This window comes from Rhinopithecus roxellana, chromosome 16, assembly GCF_007565055.1.
Source record: "Rhinopithecus roxellana isolate Shanxi Qingling chromosome 16, ASM756505v1, whole genome shotgun sequence".
Classification (NCBI taxonomy): domain Eukaryota; kingdom Metazoa; phylum Chordata; class Mammalia; order Primates; family Cercopithecidae; genus Rhinopithecus; species Rhinopithecus roxellana.
Genome location: NC_044564.1, coordinates 917236 through 933652, shown reverse-complemented (window position 1 = coordinate 933652; position 16417 = coordinate 917236). Strand labels below are relative to the sequence as shown.

General features: G+C 44.6%; 1 protein-coding gene across 1 annotated transcript in view; it reads left to right on the top strand.

The window, feature by feature from the left end:
* GABBR2 (gamma-aminobutyric acid type B receptor subunit 2) overlaps window positions 1–16417 on the top strand; it is a 420626-nt gene that overhangs the window by 114911 nt on the left and 289298 nt on the right. The window contains exon 2 of the mRNA XM_010357632.2: window positions 15798–15935. Within this exon, the coding sequence (XP_010355934.2) occupies window positions 15798–15935 (138 nt within the window). The remainder of the gene's footprint in view (window positions 1–15797; window positions 15936–16417) is intronic.

Genomic DNA, 16417 nt, shown 5'->3' with positions numbered 1-16417 from the left:
TGGAGGACAAGCGAGGCACATAATTAACTCCAGCTGAGTCGCTGCAGATGGAGGGCGGGCACCTGAGGAATGAGCGTGGCCACAGAGACGGGGTGAGGACCCACCCTGCAGCCACCCTTCATCTCCGAGCAGGCGCCCAGCGGGTGTTTGCACATAGGGGAGCTGTCAGGATAGCTCTGGCCCGTGTGCCAGGAAGTACTGTCAGATTTGGGGACATGGCTCCCAAGGGAAAGTTGGTAGCGTGGGCAGCTGGCCAGTGCCTCACCAGCCTTGTGCCCAGTGCTGGACTCAGCAGTGTCCTCTGGGCTCAGCACCCCCTCCTGGCTTCTCTACCTCAGAAGGTCCTGGTGGCCCAGACTCACACAGCCCCTGAAGGAAAGAAGCTAGGACTCCCCTCTCTCCCAGAGGCTACTCTTCCTCTTGTTCCTGATCTGACCCCTACCCCCTGCGCTTGCCGTTGCCCCTGGACCACTGTACTGGTCTCTCACCCCTCCCCATGCCCTGCCCTTCCTCACTTGAATAATGCCCTTCAAGTGGCTGCCAGGGTCGTCTTCCCTGTCCTCAGCTCTGCCGATGTCATGATCAGCTCAAAGCACTCTTAAGAAGTTCCAGGGTTTAATGGGTGCGGAGCTTTTCTGTTGGGGATGATGAAAACATTCTGGAAATAGTGGTGATGGTTACACAACATAGTGAGTGCACTTAATGCCAGTGAATTGTTCACTTAAAAATAATTAGAATGGCTAGGCGTGGTGGCTCACGCCTGTAATCCCAGAGCTTTAGGAGACCTAGGTGGGAGGATCACTTGAGCCCAGGAGGTCAAAGCTGCAGTGGGTTGTGATTATACCACTGCACTCAAGCCTGGGCAACAGAGTGAGACTCTGTCTCCAAAAAAGAAAAAATAAATAACTAAAATAAAATGGTAAAACAAAACAAAAGGAAACTGCCTATGGACTGAAGAATAAGGGGCAACCTCCTTAAGCTGGCACTGGCTGGCTCTACCAGAGGCTGCCCCAGCCTCCCTTATCAGTCTCACCCCTCACATCTCCCATTCACCCTTTTAGTGCTCCAACCTGGAGAGTTAGTGGACTTGCTGTTCGAAAACATATCCTCACTTTCCCTGGCTCTTTACCTTTCCTTATGGATTCTCAGGATTAGAATCTATTCCTTCACTTGGTGAAATAATCATTTCTACAACACTCTCCTGCAGGCTTCTCACTGCTCTCCAAGGCCTTTCACCCTATCTCTGGCCAGCTCTAAAGAGATGGCCTCATTCCTAAGAGCATAAGGTTTGGAGGATGATAGTCTGGGTTTGAGTGCAGGCTTCATGGCTTACCAGTCATGTGATCTTGAACTTGTCAGTTAAGCTACCCGAACCTGTGTTTCCTCCTCTGTTAAATGAATGTTAATAATGGTATCTACCCCATGGGGTCATTACAAATATTAAATGAGATATGTTATAAATAGTAAGTGAGCTAATGCATATAAAGAATTTAGCTTATTTCCTGGCACATAGGTCAGTATTAAATAAATGTTAGCTGGATATGTATAAATTGAACCAAAATCTGGCCTTGAGTGCAGACAAAAACACAGACTGGTAGGCTGGAAGGGATCTGAGAGATTATCTGTGGCAGTCATAGTAGGCTCCCTGGTATCTGGTTCTCTCCTCACTTAGTAAGTTGCACTTTGTGTCCCTGGTACTTGGGTGGGGCCATGCCTGTCTCATGGGCCGTGTCCAGTCAATTTAATTGCTGGCTGAACCTCTCCAGAGTTTTCATTTTCCTTCCCCATTGGCAACTGGCTGCATTCAAGATGGCGGTTGTTCCATTAGCTTGGGCTCCTAGGTATCTGGGATGTGTGGAGCACCCCCGCCCTGCTTGAGAGAGGAATCAACATTTCCTGGGGTGACCCATTGAAATTTAGGGGTTGTTTGTTGCCAAAATATAGCCTGCTTTCCTTTGTTAGCTCTGCTGAATGACAAATCTGTTAACTCAACATTTTTGTTTTTTAAGTGAAGCACAGATGAGGTGGGGTCACAGAGTGAGGCAGTGGCAGGTCTGGAGCTGACATCCTGTGCCTGACATAGCTGGTTTATTCTTTCTTTGATCTCTTTCCTCATCAGTCTTCCCCATCATTGACCTCCCATGAAGGAGACTACTGAGATGGACCCATTTGAACGAGTCTTGTTGATATCATGAATTGGTCTAACCTATGCCTCACAGGCCTTTGGCTAATGAATTCCCCAGTGGACACACATCTTTCCCAGGGTTGCTAGGCCAAGTTGCTTGCCAAGCCATCCACCAGCACTTCACACCTGGACCAATGCACCCACCTGTCCCCAGCCTCCTTCCTCCCCATTGGGCCTTCCTCCTCTGCCCCAGCTGCCAGAGGCATCTGTGTAAAGCAAGTGCCTCTTCCCTCTCGGCACTCCCCTGGTGAAAGTGCTGCAGTGACTTCTCACTGCCTGAAGGAAAGAAAACCACACCTACCTGTGTTCAATGTTCCCGTTGTGCTGGCTCAAGCCAGTCTGACCCCACCCATCCCTTCTCTATCCTGTGCTCCTGCTAGTGAACAGGATGGACCTTTTCTCTGAGGTGCCCTGCACCTTCCTATTTCCAATCCTTCACTCTTGCTGGTAACTCAGCCTGGTGTGCCCTCCCACCACCTCAGTCTCCTGCTCCTCTTGCAAGGCTCAGCTCAAATGCCGCCTCCTCCGAGAAGTCTTGGCAGAATATCTCAGTGTGATTTGAATATTCCTTCCTTTTTTTGCGTGACTTATGTCTCTGCCATTGCTCCCACTTCTATACTGCCCCGTGTTATGGCTTTTTGTTTGAATCTTCTCTTCCCTCCTGAACAGAAAGCTCCCTGATGGCCAAGAGTGTATGTCACCTTTTATGTGTCCTCAGCATCTACCATGGGACCTGGTTGTTCATCACCCAGGGGGCGTTTATGGGATGAATGAATATTCTCTAACTCCAGGTCCAACCCTCCATTACACCATTTACTACATGTTGCTAAATTATTTCTGTATCTCTGACCCACTCCACATTATCCCATGAGAGCAAGGACCCAGTCTTACCCATCTCATCTTCCCCTACCTAGCTCAGGCGCCCAGCCAATGTTGAACCAATGTGCCCCACAAATGTGGAATGGAAAGGAGTGGCGATGGCTTGGTGGCACACATAGTTGGAGTTTGGAATCTCTTAAGAGGGCGATCCAGCCCCCACCCCCAGAGAAGGGCTGCCAACATGTGATATTTGCACAAACCTGCAGAAAAGAGCACCCCCATCCTGATCGGCAGCCCGAGTACACTTTGTGTTTGTGACCCTGACTTTTAAAAATGTCACACCTGCATGTGTGGGGAGGCTTACTGACAGCTAATTAGGAAACGCAGTTTGTATCTCCCAGTCTTTGAGAAACATTTTGTAAATTGGGTAATTGGCTTTAACAGTGCAGAGGAGAGATGTGTGCTATGGCTCCATCATCCTCAAATAACGCAGTCTGCAGCCGGCCAAGAATTCAGAGTGACAGCTTCAGGGAGATTACAGAAATGCCAGTTTTTCTCAGTGTTCAGGATGGACAGCCTGGCTCTCTGGAGACTTTTAGAAGCAGATGGTCTGTCCATCACCCCGGGGAAGGGGTGTGAAAAACTCAAGATGGCTGGAGTTAATAAGCTGTTTGGGACAGAGCTATGGATATGACTACTTTTATTTCAGGCTCTACCCACCAGCAGTGATTGTATCTGCCAGGCAGCAGTAATTTAGTCCAGCTAGGATGTATTAAACACCTGTTTGGGGCCAAAATCTTTGATAGGCATAGGGGGCCCGAAGGGAATAAGACAACTTAGTTCAGCAGGGCATGATGGCTCATGCCTGTAATCCTAGCACTTTGGAAGGCCAAGGTGGAAGGATTGCTTGATCCCGGGAGTTCAAGTCCAGGAGTTCAAGACCAGTTTAGGCAACACTATGAGACATGTCTCTACAAAAAATTAAAAAATTAGTGTGGTGGTGGTGGTGTGCACCTGTGGTCCCAGGTACTAAGGAGGCTGAGGTGGGAGGATCATTTGAGCCCAGGAGGTTGAGGCTGCTGTGAGCCATGATGGTACCACTTAACTCTAGCTTGAGTGACAGAGGGAGATCCTGTCTTTAAAAAAAGAGAGAGAGAGAGAGAGACAGCCAAGCTCAGTACACCTTAGTTATCTCTGGCTATATCCCTGAAATTCTCGTTCTGGTTTGACGTAAGTGTCTTGAATGACAGGAAAACACTTTTTAAAATGTAAGGCATATACACTTTGTACCCTTTCCTATAATCTTTACTTGTCTCTCTCAACTGTCTTTACCCTTCTTTAATAGTTCCCAGGTGTGCTGGTTTTTTATGTTTCAAAATGCTTACAGCAGGCATTTAAGGATGTTTGTTAGTTGATGCAGCCTCTCTGTAGTGACTGCACCTCTATAGCCCAGAAGTTTCATGAATGAAAGTTATTTCTTGCTTATGTCATTGTCAAGTGCAGCTTGAAGGGGTGTGTTGGTTGGTGTTCTGGGAAGCAGATGCTCAGAGTTAGAGGGGCCCTGGGGAAATTCCTTTGAAAGGATATGAAGAGAGATGGGCTGCCCTCCTTGGGATGGTTTCTCTCGTGACATGGTGATGTCCCCTTCCAGGATTGCCATAGGGATTTGGGATCTGGGGGCGGGGGGGTTCTTCTTGTTTCAGGTCCTTGGATTTTTTTTCCCCACTCACACTATGGATGGAAGAGGGTGAGCCTTCAGACTGTGCGGTGGGTCTGACACCAGTAAAGGGAGCGGGGAAGGAAAGAGGCTCTGGTAGGAAGAGTCCCTGGCAGCAGTGCTGCTCTAAGAAAGTTCCAGCTGGACCAGTGGGCTCAGAGATCACCTGTAGTCAAGTCTTACACTGGCCAGAAATGAGGAGCTCTTGTTCCTCTGCCATGCTCAGTCCATGGTTGGAAGGGTCTAGGAATAGGGTGGCCTCCTCTGAGGCATACCCAAAGACACTGCACCTGGAGGCTGTCAGCTCATGAGGCTGCCCTCCTTGGGATGGTTTCTCTCGTGACATGGTGATGTCCCCTTCCAGGATTGCCATAGGGATTTGGGATCTGGGGGGGTTTCTTCCTGTTTCAGGTCCTTGGATTTTTTTTCCCCACTCACACTATGGATGGAAAAGAGAGCACAGAATGCCCATGGAATGGTTTTACAGGCCAACCTGGGCATGGCACACATCATCTTTGTTCATACTTCATTGCCCAAAACTCAGTGGTCACACCTAATTATAAAGGGGGCTGGGAAATGTAGTCTCACTGTGTGCCCAAGAAGAAGAACAGAACATGGATGTGATGGAGCATGGACTCTGGAACTTGACTCCATGGGTTTGACTCCCAACTCTGTCCCTCACTCACTATGTGCAACTTGGGGCAAATACTTACCTCTCTGATCCTCAGTTTCTTCATCTATTAAAATGTGGATAATAATGGGACATGGTTCATAGGGTTGTTGGGAGGATTAAGCGAGTTAGTGTATATAAAGTAATTAGAATAGTGTCTGGCACAGGCAAATGCTATATAAGGGCTCACTGTGTTGTTATTATTACCATTCTTGTTTCTAAATTTAACACTTCAGTAAATGTTTATTGTTCTTTTCAAAGAATTTTTATAGGTCACATGAACTTACTGTTTCCTGGACAGCTCCTAGTACTTAGTAGATGATTGAAAATGTTTCAGTGAATTAGTTGCAATGGCAAAACAATATAGTGTATGTTTAATTCAGTTGGACATAGTGCTGGGCTAATTTTGAACATGATTTAGCAATGATAAATGTTAAAGTCTGTTCTTAGGTTCAGAAAATCACCCACAGATGAACAGAAAGAGGGAAACTTCAGTGATTGAGAAAGCATCCTGGGTGTGGAAAGCTTACCAGTTTAAAAATGACTTTGTCTTTATAAAAGTAATCTGTATTTTTTTTATTATTTAAGTAAAAGAAGAAAGTAACAAAAAAACCACTGACATCTCATAACCTTTGACATTCAATGATTCTCATTCTAGATATCTCTCTATGCATATATTATAAAGAAATAATTTTATAAAATGAGATCATTATTGCATCCTACATTAGATTGTTGTTGAATTTTATTTATTTGCATATAACAGAAGAAAACAAGGAAAAGTAAAATAGAAGGAATTGCTCACCATTAAACAATTTTGCCTTTGCTACGGAAAATATTTGTTTCCAAAATGTCTCTCCAAGGGTAATAAAAGATTATGAAAAGCAGTGAGGTTAAAATCCTGGCTTTTAAACTACAGTTTTCAATTTTAGATGGTATCGATTAAAGCCCTTCTATGGAAGAAGAGGAAATTAACCATCTTACAACTTCTCTTCCCTCCTCTGCCTCCTGCATTTTATGTTCCATTATTATCTTCACATTGCCAGTTGTTTCATGTGAAATAGGTCTGGCACTCACTATCACTCCTTTTTTACCACAAGTCCTCCTCCATTCCTGAGATCTATATTTTTGATTCATCTTTTGGTTGGCTGGCTTTTATCACATAGGTTTTTTCTCCCCTGGGCACCAAGGAAGGATTGTAGGTGTTTTGCTACCCAAGGTAATAGGTGCTGATTTAGTAGTTTTGACTGACAGCAAGCTCTGTATGATGTAGGAGCCCAATAGAAGGTGTGCAGACTGAGGCCGCATTAACAGAAGTCAATACTCAGAATGCAGGAGGTGATCGTTTCATTCAGCTTGGCATTGTGGCTGGGAGTGCTCTGAACAAATCAATAAGGAAAAGATAAACAACCCAGTAGAAAAATGGGCAAAGTCACCAGTCCAAAAGAGGAAACACAGGCTATAAGCATATGAAAAGATGGCTTAACCTCTTTAGTAATCAGGAACATACAAATTGAAATGTGATATCAAATACCCACAAGACTGGCAAAAATTAAAGCTGGCAAGGATATGGAGCAGTGAGATCTCTAAAACACTGCTGATGGGAGTGTAAATGGATCAAACCACTTAGAGAACATGCAGCAAACGCTATGATTCAACAATTCAATTTCCAGGTTTATACCCTAGAGAAACTCTTCATATGTGCACCAGGAGGCAGGTATGGAAATATTTGACCATCTTGCTTACAGCAGCAACCAAACGAAATGCTGGAAACAGCCCGAGGGTTCATTGGCAGAGGAATGAACCAACAGTGGCATATTCACACACTGGCATACTACACAGCTATGAAAATGAATGAACCACAGCTATATTCAGCGTATAAAATCTCACAAACGTAACGTGGAGCCATAAGAGCAAGTTTCAGGTGAAATGTATAAACACAATTCCATTTATATGTATGTTCAAAAATGAGTAAAATTAAATGATATAGTGTTTAAGAAACATGTACATATAAAACTGTAAAGAAAAGCAAAGAAGGGGTTGGCGCGGTGGCTCACTTCTATAATCCCAGCACTTTGGGAGGCCAAGGCGGGTGGATCACTTGAGGTCAGGAGTTGAAGACCAGCCTGGCCAACATGGCACAACCTCATCTCTACTAAAAATACAAAAATTAGCTGGGCACAGTGGCATGTGCCTTGTGATCCCATCTACTCAGGAGGTTGAGGTAGGAGAATTGCTTGAACCTGGGAGGCAGAAGTTGCAGTGAGCCAAGATCATGCCATTGCACTCCAGCCTAGGTGATAGAGTGAGAGTCCGTCTCAAAAAAAAAAAAAAGAAGAAGAAAAGAAGGATAAATGCAAAATTCAGGCCTGGGGCTCCGCCTGGGTGAAGGAGGGCTATGTGCAAGTGTGGGCACAGAGGTCTTCAACATAACTGTGATGCTGGATGTACGTGTGTTCACATTACTATTTTTCATACTTATTAAGTTATTGTATATGGAATATTCTTTTCTGTGAGTGAAATATTTCATAGCACATTCTTATTTAAAATAAAACAGTGGTCTGAAGTTAGACTACCTGAAATTGGGCAAGTTATTATTTCTGAGCCTCAAGTTCCTTATCTGTAACAGCGAAATAACGGTACAAGTTGAGTACCCCTTATCCAAAATACTTGGGACTAGAAATGTTTCAGATTTTGGAGTTTTTCAGATTTTGAAATAGCTGCGTTGTATTTAAAGACTGAACATCCCAAATCCAAATATTCAAAATCCAAAATGCTCTGGTGAACATTTTTATTGAGCAGCATATTTGTGCTCAAAAAGTTTTGGATTTTGGAGCATTTTGGATTTTAGATTTTTGAATTCGGGATGCTCAGCCTATAGCTTTTAATAATATTGTGAGGCATGAATAATATCCTTGACATCAAGTTCTTAGTACTGTGCCTAACACATATTGAGGGCACGGTATACGTCAGCTAGTGTTGCTTTCCTGGGCAGGGCAGATGGAGGTTTTTGCGGGACCATTCTAGGTGCTACATGCCCCCAAAATCTGTCCTCCAAAGGCTGTTCGTGAAATAACTCTTGGACAAGCAGGCTGTAAAACCATCCTGTATGGGGATCATTGGAAGGGCTAAGGGTAGTTTAGCCTGAAGACATCTCTCTGAGTCACTCTGTGAAGCTTAGCTATCTGATTTCCAGGCCAATGATAGGAAGAATTTTCTAAGAAGCAGAGCTGGCTGAGGACAAATTAGCTCCCTAGTGAGAGAGTGAGATCCCTGGCACTGGAGGGACAGACGTGAGCATATACTGAGTGCTCCTGTGCGGGAGGCCCAGAGGGGACTTTCTAACGGAGGCACGTTGGACACATTAGCTTTTAAATTCTCTTTCCATTCTGAAATTCTGCATGGAGTAATTCCCAGTTTCAGATGGGTTGTTATTAACTCTGACCTTTTCTTGTCATTTTTACATTTTGACTCTCAGCAACATTTTCTTTGAAATTTTTAAATCAAAAAAGTATTTTAATTCTTTAAAAATGAGGTTTAAATGAAAATGGATTTCATCTGGAGCCTCACTTTTTCATTTGAAAATTGATTTTCATGGCTTTTGGATCTGTTCCCATTTTTAAGTGCTGAATTTTAAGAGCCTATATGTGCCAATGATGAGTTCTCTGTGACAAGTCCTTATAGGGAAGGAGAAGCCCTGGGCAGTGGAACAGCAGACAGGAGTTGTGAGGTAGTGACCATGAGCTTCAGTAGATGAGGAGTCAAAGGAAGGTAGTAACAAATACCAGAGAGAAGAGGGAGGGAAGGAAGGCAGCACTTATGGAGCATCTATTATGTGCTAGAGCCAATCTCCAGGTGGCAAGACTGAAGACAGAGGCTAGGCCAGTCATGAAGCTTTGAGCTATTGCATGAGAGTATGAACTGTGATGAATTACTTCCTGTTTGCTGGTCAGGTTGTGGCCATTGCCAACCAGTCAGAATATCCTCTAGAAGTGAGTGGGGTTTCTGGTGGGGGAAGTGGGTGTGAAAAGGAGAGCGTGTTAAAGCCCATAGCTTTCTTCCAGGACACAGAACCCCCTTAGAGAGTGGCTCTGAGAGTAATTCATCAACAACCAAATCACGGAAAGACAACTTGCCGTAAATAACTTCTCAGAATGATGGCTTTGCCCAGTGAACAACTCACTAAAAGCTGTCAGACAGACACCTTAAATGGGGTATCGAAAAGCTTCCGGCATTTCCCTGCCTCAGGCTGGGTAATCAACAGCCCTTTAGGGGAACATCTCCAAGTGCAGCATTCGAGAAGGGAAAATGTGAAATACGTATAATATTGACTTTCACCTGAGCTGGAAGGACAAATCCTGTGAAATGGCTGTGGCAATGTATCTGCAAGGAGTCCTTCAGGAAACTAAAACTTACAGAAGTTCCCCAGTGATTTGATGACTTGATCATTAGGTACATTCATGTGCAGTGGATTAACTTACAGTGGGTAGCCTATAGTGTGTATGCCGAAACACCATGCTTATAAGACACTCCCCCACCCTTCCTGAGGCCAGAGACAAACACTATACTCTGTAAGGACCTCCAGGGTCATCTGGGTGGGTTTCAAACACTTTTGCTACTAGCAGTGAAGCCTGCTTTAAAATTAAGTGTTCTATGGAGCTCTGCTGCTATAGATGAAGCAGATGGCAGAGGAGCTGCTGGTTGAAGTGAAGGCGAGGAGCTCAGTGCTCCTTTCACTGCCCTATCTGCTGGGCTTTAGGCCCCTGAGGGGCTAAGTTTAAAAAACTCTAAGCTGGCCAGGCGTGGTGGCTCACGCCTGTAATCCCAGCACTTTGGGAGGCCGAGGCGGGTGGATCACGAGGTCAGGAGATCGAGACCATCCTGGATAACACGGTGAAACCCCGTCTCTACTAAAAATACAAAAAATTAGCTGGGTGTGGTGGCGGGCGGGAGCCTGTAGTCCCAGCTACTCGGGAGGCTGAGCCAGGAGAATGGTGTGAACCTGGGAGGCGGAGCGTGCAGTGAGCCGAGATCGCGCCACTGCACTCCAGCCTGGGCGATAGAGAGATACTCTGTCTCAAAAAAACAAACAAACAAAACAAAACAAAAAAAACTCTAAGCTGATCCAGCCCCCAAAATTCACCTTTGGTGAGCTGGAAAGTCCATCTATTTGGGACACGAATCATGTCAGGTAAGAAGATACAGCATTAGAAATTAGGATAAGGGAAAATAGCATCGAAAATGGGACAGATACATCCATGTGATTTATTTTGTTATTCACTGCAAAGATGCTCCCTTTATGGGAGACAGAGAAGCATGCTTGGTGCCCAGTGTGTTGTTTCTCTTGCTTCTAGCCAAGAGCTCTGATCTGGAGACCTAGGCTTGTGGCATTATCCTGGGGGAAATGGTCTTTTCTAGAATGCTATTAGCTTTAACCTTCTCTTCTCCTGTTGAGTTCTCTAGACTATTCGAATGCTGAGAGACTGGGAATCCAGAAATCCCTCTCCTAATCCTGGCGAGACAGTGGACAAATCCCTTCTCCTCTCTAGTCCTCAGTCTCTGCATCTGAAAATGAGAGTGTGGGGCTAGATTAGAAATGCCTAGATGTTGGGATTTCACACACCAAGAAGGGGAGGGCCACAGAACAGAAACTTACATAGGGTGAAAATTTTTTCTATTTTGTCATGTCAGGACATTAAAAACAAGACCTCTCTCATTTATATCCTTTTATAACAGAAAAATATTTCAACACCGTATAACTACAAAGGAACTTACCTGTATTTAAGGATCGTTTTTCAAATGGAATTAACTTTAAGGAAAACCTTACTGTGTCATTCTTATTTTTCTCATTTTACCTGAGTGTGTTTGCTTTCTATGCTTTTGTAACTGATCACCACAAATTTGGTGATGTAAACCACACCTATTTATTGTCTGACAGTTCTATGCCAGAAGTCTAGGCACAGTGTGGCTCCCCTGGGTCCCTTTGTCAGGGCTTCATATGACCAAAATCAAGGTGTCACCTGGGCTGGGTTCGTATCTGGAGCCTCAGCTAGGGAAGATTTGCTTCCATGCTCATTCTGGTTACTGGCAGAGTTCAGTTTCTTGCAGTTGTAGAACAGAGGTCCCTGCTTTCTTGACATGTGGACCTCTTCATCTTCAAACCAACAATGGCATATCAAACTCATCTCATGCTTCTAATTTCTGATCTCCCCTCTGCTATTAGGTAAAGAAAGATCTCTGCTTTTAAGGACTTGTGTGACTATACTGGGCTTACCTGTATAATAATTTAAGCTCAACTGATTAGTAACCTTCATGACATCTGCAAAGTCCCTTTTGCCATGTAACATAAAATATTCATGGAGGTAATTCCAAGGGGTGAAGGTCAATGGGGCCAAAACTTTGCCTACCACACCCAGTCTGGTGAAAATTCAGTCAGATAAATATTTGGGAACATTGTAAGATTCTCCAACTCCCATACTGGTTGTCAAATAGTCTCAGATATTTTAGTTGACATATCCCGGTGTTTTATATTTGTGAGAAGCCAAGACATTGTTACTAATACAGAATCTTGCATGGACCAGATATTCAGAAAGTGTTTGCTGAGCAAACATGGATTAATAAATTCATTGTTGCTAATATTATTTTAATGCAACTTTGATTATAAATCCTGCGGTACTGTTATTATCATTGTCATTAGCTACAGATTAGAAAACAAGCCAAAGTCATTACAGAAATGTATTAAAACTAGAAATGATTCAGTAAATCACGGTAGATTCCAAAAAAAAAAAAAAATCATGATAGAAACAATTAAAACATGAACTACTCTGTTACATTTGCTCATGCTCTGCTGGGGGTGAGAAGTGTTGCTTTCAATCAAGGAATAGGGATAATTAATAGAGGGCCCCAGAAGCAGTAAGAACTTAATCTTCCCTCCTTCCCTCCCTCTCTCCCTCCCTCTCTTCCTTTCTTTCCTCCTTCCTTTCTCTCTTTCTTTCTTGGGAAAATAAATTAACTTGGCCAGTTTTTAAATTAATTTAAAAATTTTAAATTGAATTGTTTACCGAAAATCTGTAGTATTCAAGCTCCCTAGCCTGGTGTTGAGAGCTCTAAGCCTTCTCCCTGGCCACCTCATCCTTGTCATTCACTGTTGAAGCGAGCTGGGTTGTTTCTGTTCCCGTCTCACTTTTCCACCTCCTTGCCTGTATTCGTGCTGCTCCTCCGCCTACGATTTCCATCTCAAGTGTTCCCTCTTCCAGAGCCCTCCCTGGCTTTCCTTGCAGTGCCCACAGCCTGGATCTGCCTCTGTCCCACAGCACCGGCCGCCATCCCCCACGGGAGGTGACCATGTGCCCCAGCCTCACTGCCTCCACCATCAGTGAGCTCCCCGAGGCCAGAAACCATGTCGGACTGAGTCCCTGTCGGCACAGATGTGGGCCACAGTTCTGAGGAGTTTCTCAAATAAATGAAGAGGGAGCAAGAAACCCTAGTTCACTCTGATCCCATATTGCGGTCACTTAAGGGGAAGGTGGAGGACAAGCAGAAAAAATGAGGAGGACACAGAATGGAGAGAAACACAAAAATAAAGAAAGACATGGAAGTAGAGCAAGGAGGAGGAAAACAGATGAAAGGAAAGTGTCCAACAGATTATTTTATTTTATTTTATTTTATTTTATTTTTGAGATGGAGTCTCGCTCTGTCACCCAAGCTGGAGTGCAGGGTGTGATCCCGGCTCACTGCAACCTCCAACTTCCAGGTTCAAGTGATTCTCCCACCTCAGCCTTCTGAGTAGCCGGGATTACAGGTGCGTGCCGCCATGCCTGGTTAATTTTTGTATTTTTAATAGAGATGGGGTTTTGCCATGTTGGCCAGACTGTTCTCAAACTCCTGACCTCAAGTGATCTGCCTGCCTCAGCCTCCCAAAGTGCTAGGATTATGGGCGTGAGACTTCGCGCCTGACCCTGACAGATCTTACTGAATCTTTACTGAGGCCCCTCTCCAAGCTTTGGGGAGACAACAGTGAAAACAATGACAAAATCCTTGCCCACCTGGGGCTTTCATTCTAGTTGAGGAAATCAGTCAATCTACAAGTGAACAAACAGTAGACAAGATGATTTCAGATAATTTTAGGAACTATGTTAGGGCATTAAATAGGGTGGCATGTCAGGGAGTGAATGGGGGTGGAAAATATTTGGGGAGGGTGACCTGATGAGAAGGAGGAGCCATGCTGAGAACCAAGGAAATCATGTTCCCAGCAAAGAAAACAGCAAGGGCAAAGGCCCAGAGGTAGGAAGGAAAGTGCATTTGATTTCAGGGAACTGGAAGGAGGTTTGTGGGGCTGTACTTGGAGAGCAAAGGGGAGAGAAAAGGGAACTCAGGCCAGATTGGGAGGCAGCAGCTGGACTGAGTGGCTTCCGTTGTGATAAGGAGTGTTAAGAAAATGACCCCAAACTTGTACATAATACAAAGATGTGATTATGTGACCCTTTACCCTAATACTTAGAGCATTTTCCAACAGTCCTGCCTAAGGGTCATCTGACTGGGGGAATAGAACTTTGCTCAATTAATTAAGACCTAAACATTTTGCAAGCCTCTAAAAAGATAAGATATACTGGTTTTCAGTGATTTTCTTTTCTTTCCCCAAAGGTTGTGGTTTTGTCACCCTGTGGGACATTAACCGATTTTGTATGTAATTTGGCAATCTTATCTTATTCCTTTTTTTAGTCGCTGTAAAAATCCCTGTTCCTTAAATTCTCTTTTGAATCCACTTTGTCATCCTGCAGATCCCCTTATTAATGAGTTAAATAAAACTTTGACATGTGTTCACAATCGATTTTCATGAGAATTACATTTTTAACCTTTCAAGAGTTATATTCTGATAGGAATTTGGGTTTTAAGTGCATGGAAAGCAGGAAGAGTGAGAATAATTCATTTATATTTGACAAAGGACCCTCAGACTGTTAGATGGTGGAGGGGTTGAACTTGCCCATGGGGAGGTAAGATGCCCAGTAGAAACCAAAGCCTCTGTTCAGGTGAGAGATGACCACAGAGTTTGACTGAGGGAGGCGGGGATGGAAAGGTGCCGAGTGAGCCAGAACTGAATCCTGATACTCATCGTGGGCCCCTGGCTTCTTTCCATTCCCATGGTGGGTCGCCGTGAACTGTTTTCTTGGCCAACTTTTCTCTTTAATACAGGAGCTCCTTGGCAGGGGCTGCATCCAATTTTTATGTTTCCTCAATGTCCAGTCCTGGACTGAACACAGAGTAGTGCTTGGCAAGTGTTTGCTGAATGAATCTTCTCTTTAGATTTATCCTCCTCCTCCTCATTTTTTTTTTTTTTTTGGACTGTGGTAAAAATATACGTAACCTAAAATCTACCATTTTAACCATTTTTATGTGTACAGTTCGGTGACATTAAGCACATTTACATTGTTGAGCTACCATCACCACCATCCACCTCCAACAGACTTTCATCATCCCCACTGAAACTCTGAGCCTGTCAAACAACGAAGACGTCTTCCCTGCTCCTCCCAGCCCTTGGCAGCCACCATTCTACATTCTTTCTCTATGAAATTAACTACTCTAGGTAACCTCATATGAGTGGGATCATATAATAGCTGTCTTTTTGTATGGCTGATTCTACTTAGCATAATGTCCTCAAGGCTCATCCATGTTGTAGCATGTGTCCGAATTTCCTTCCTTTTCCAGGCTGGAAATATTCCATTGCATGGATACACCACCGTTCCATTATCCATTCACGGGTTGATGGGCATTTGTGTTGTTTCCATCTTTTGGTTATTGTGAATGATACTGCTATGAACATGGGTGTACAACTATCTCTTCAAGTCCCTGCCTTTGGTTCTTTTGGGTAGATGTCTAGAGGTGGAATTGCTAGGTCATATGGCAGTTCTATGTTTAACTTCTCAACTATACCGTTTCCACAGCAGCTGCACCATCTTACATTCCCACTAATAGGGCACAGCAGTTCCAGTTTCTCCACACCCTTGCCAACTCTTGTTGTTTTCTGTGTGTGTGTGTGTTTTTAATTGATAGCTATTTTAATGAGTGTGGGATCATCCTTAAAATACAAATGGCCATGAAAAAGGGAGATCCCAGGGCGAGGCATTATGGGGACTTTTCATGAGTGTACTCTGAAGGGAGACAGCTGGGGTGCTGGAGGGAGGTCCTAGATTTGGAGGGCACTTAGCAGGAGCAGAGACAGGATAGTGGGTGCCAAGACCACACTCTTTGAGCTCACAGCATGGACTCAGGGCTGACTTAAGGAGACTCCCCACTATGGGAGAACTGAAACCCAAAAGGTTTCCACAAGGAAAGATTTGTTTGTTGAGCTCACGTCCCTGGGGAAAAGCTGTTTCTAATTTAGACTTTTCTTTCTATGTGTTGCTTCCCAGTGCGACAATGCGAAAGGGTTGAAAGCCTTCTATGATGCAATAAAATACGGGCCGAACCACTTGATGGTGTTTGGAGGTGTCTGTCCATCCGTCACATCCATCATTGCAGAGTCCCTCCAAGGCTGGAATCTGGTGCAGGTAAGGTCCGAGCTACCTTCTGTTGTGGGGAGGTGTGGTTGGCCCTCAGTCTTTTGCAGGAATGATTCCTTGTACAATGTGGTTTCTATTTGCCTAGGTCAGGCCTCCTGGACTTTCTCCTGGGTGATAGCACAGCCTTTCACTGCTGGCCTGACCTGGCATGGCCCCCATGGTGGGCCTCTAAAGGGCAGCCCTGATGCTACCACCGTGTATTTGAAGGCTTCAGGGATCACCACTGACTCCCTAGCCCAGCTTTCTGGGTCATCGATGCCAGTCCAACCTGCCTGTCCACTGTTATCTACTGCTCCTTCCACTTCCTCCAAAGCACAGCCTTGCCAGACACTCTGCCTTTCCACACATGTGTCCTGGACCTTTGGGTCTCAGAGCCCTGCTCTTGATGTTCCCTTAACCAGATGACCACTCATCAATTCTCTGCCAAGCCTCCCTTTCCCACTGAAATTCTCTTTTGTCCTCTAAGACTG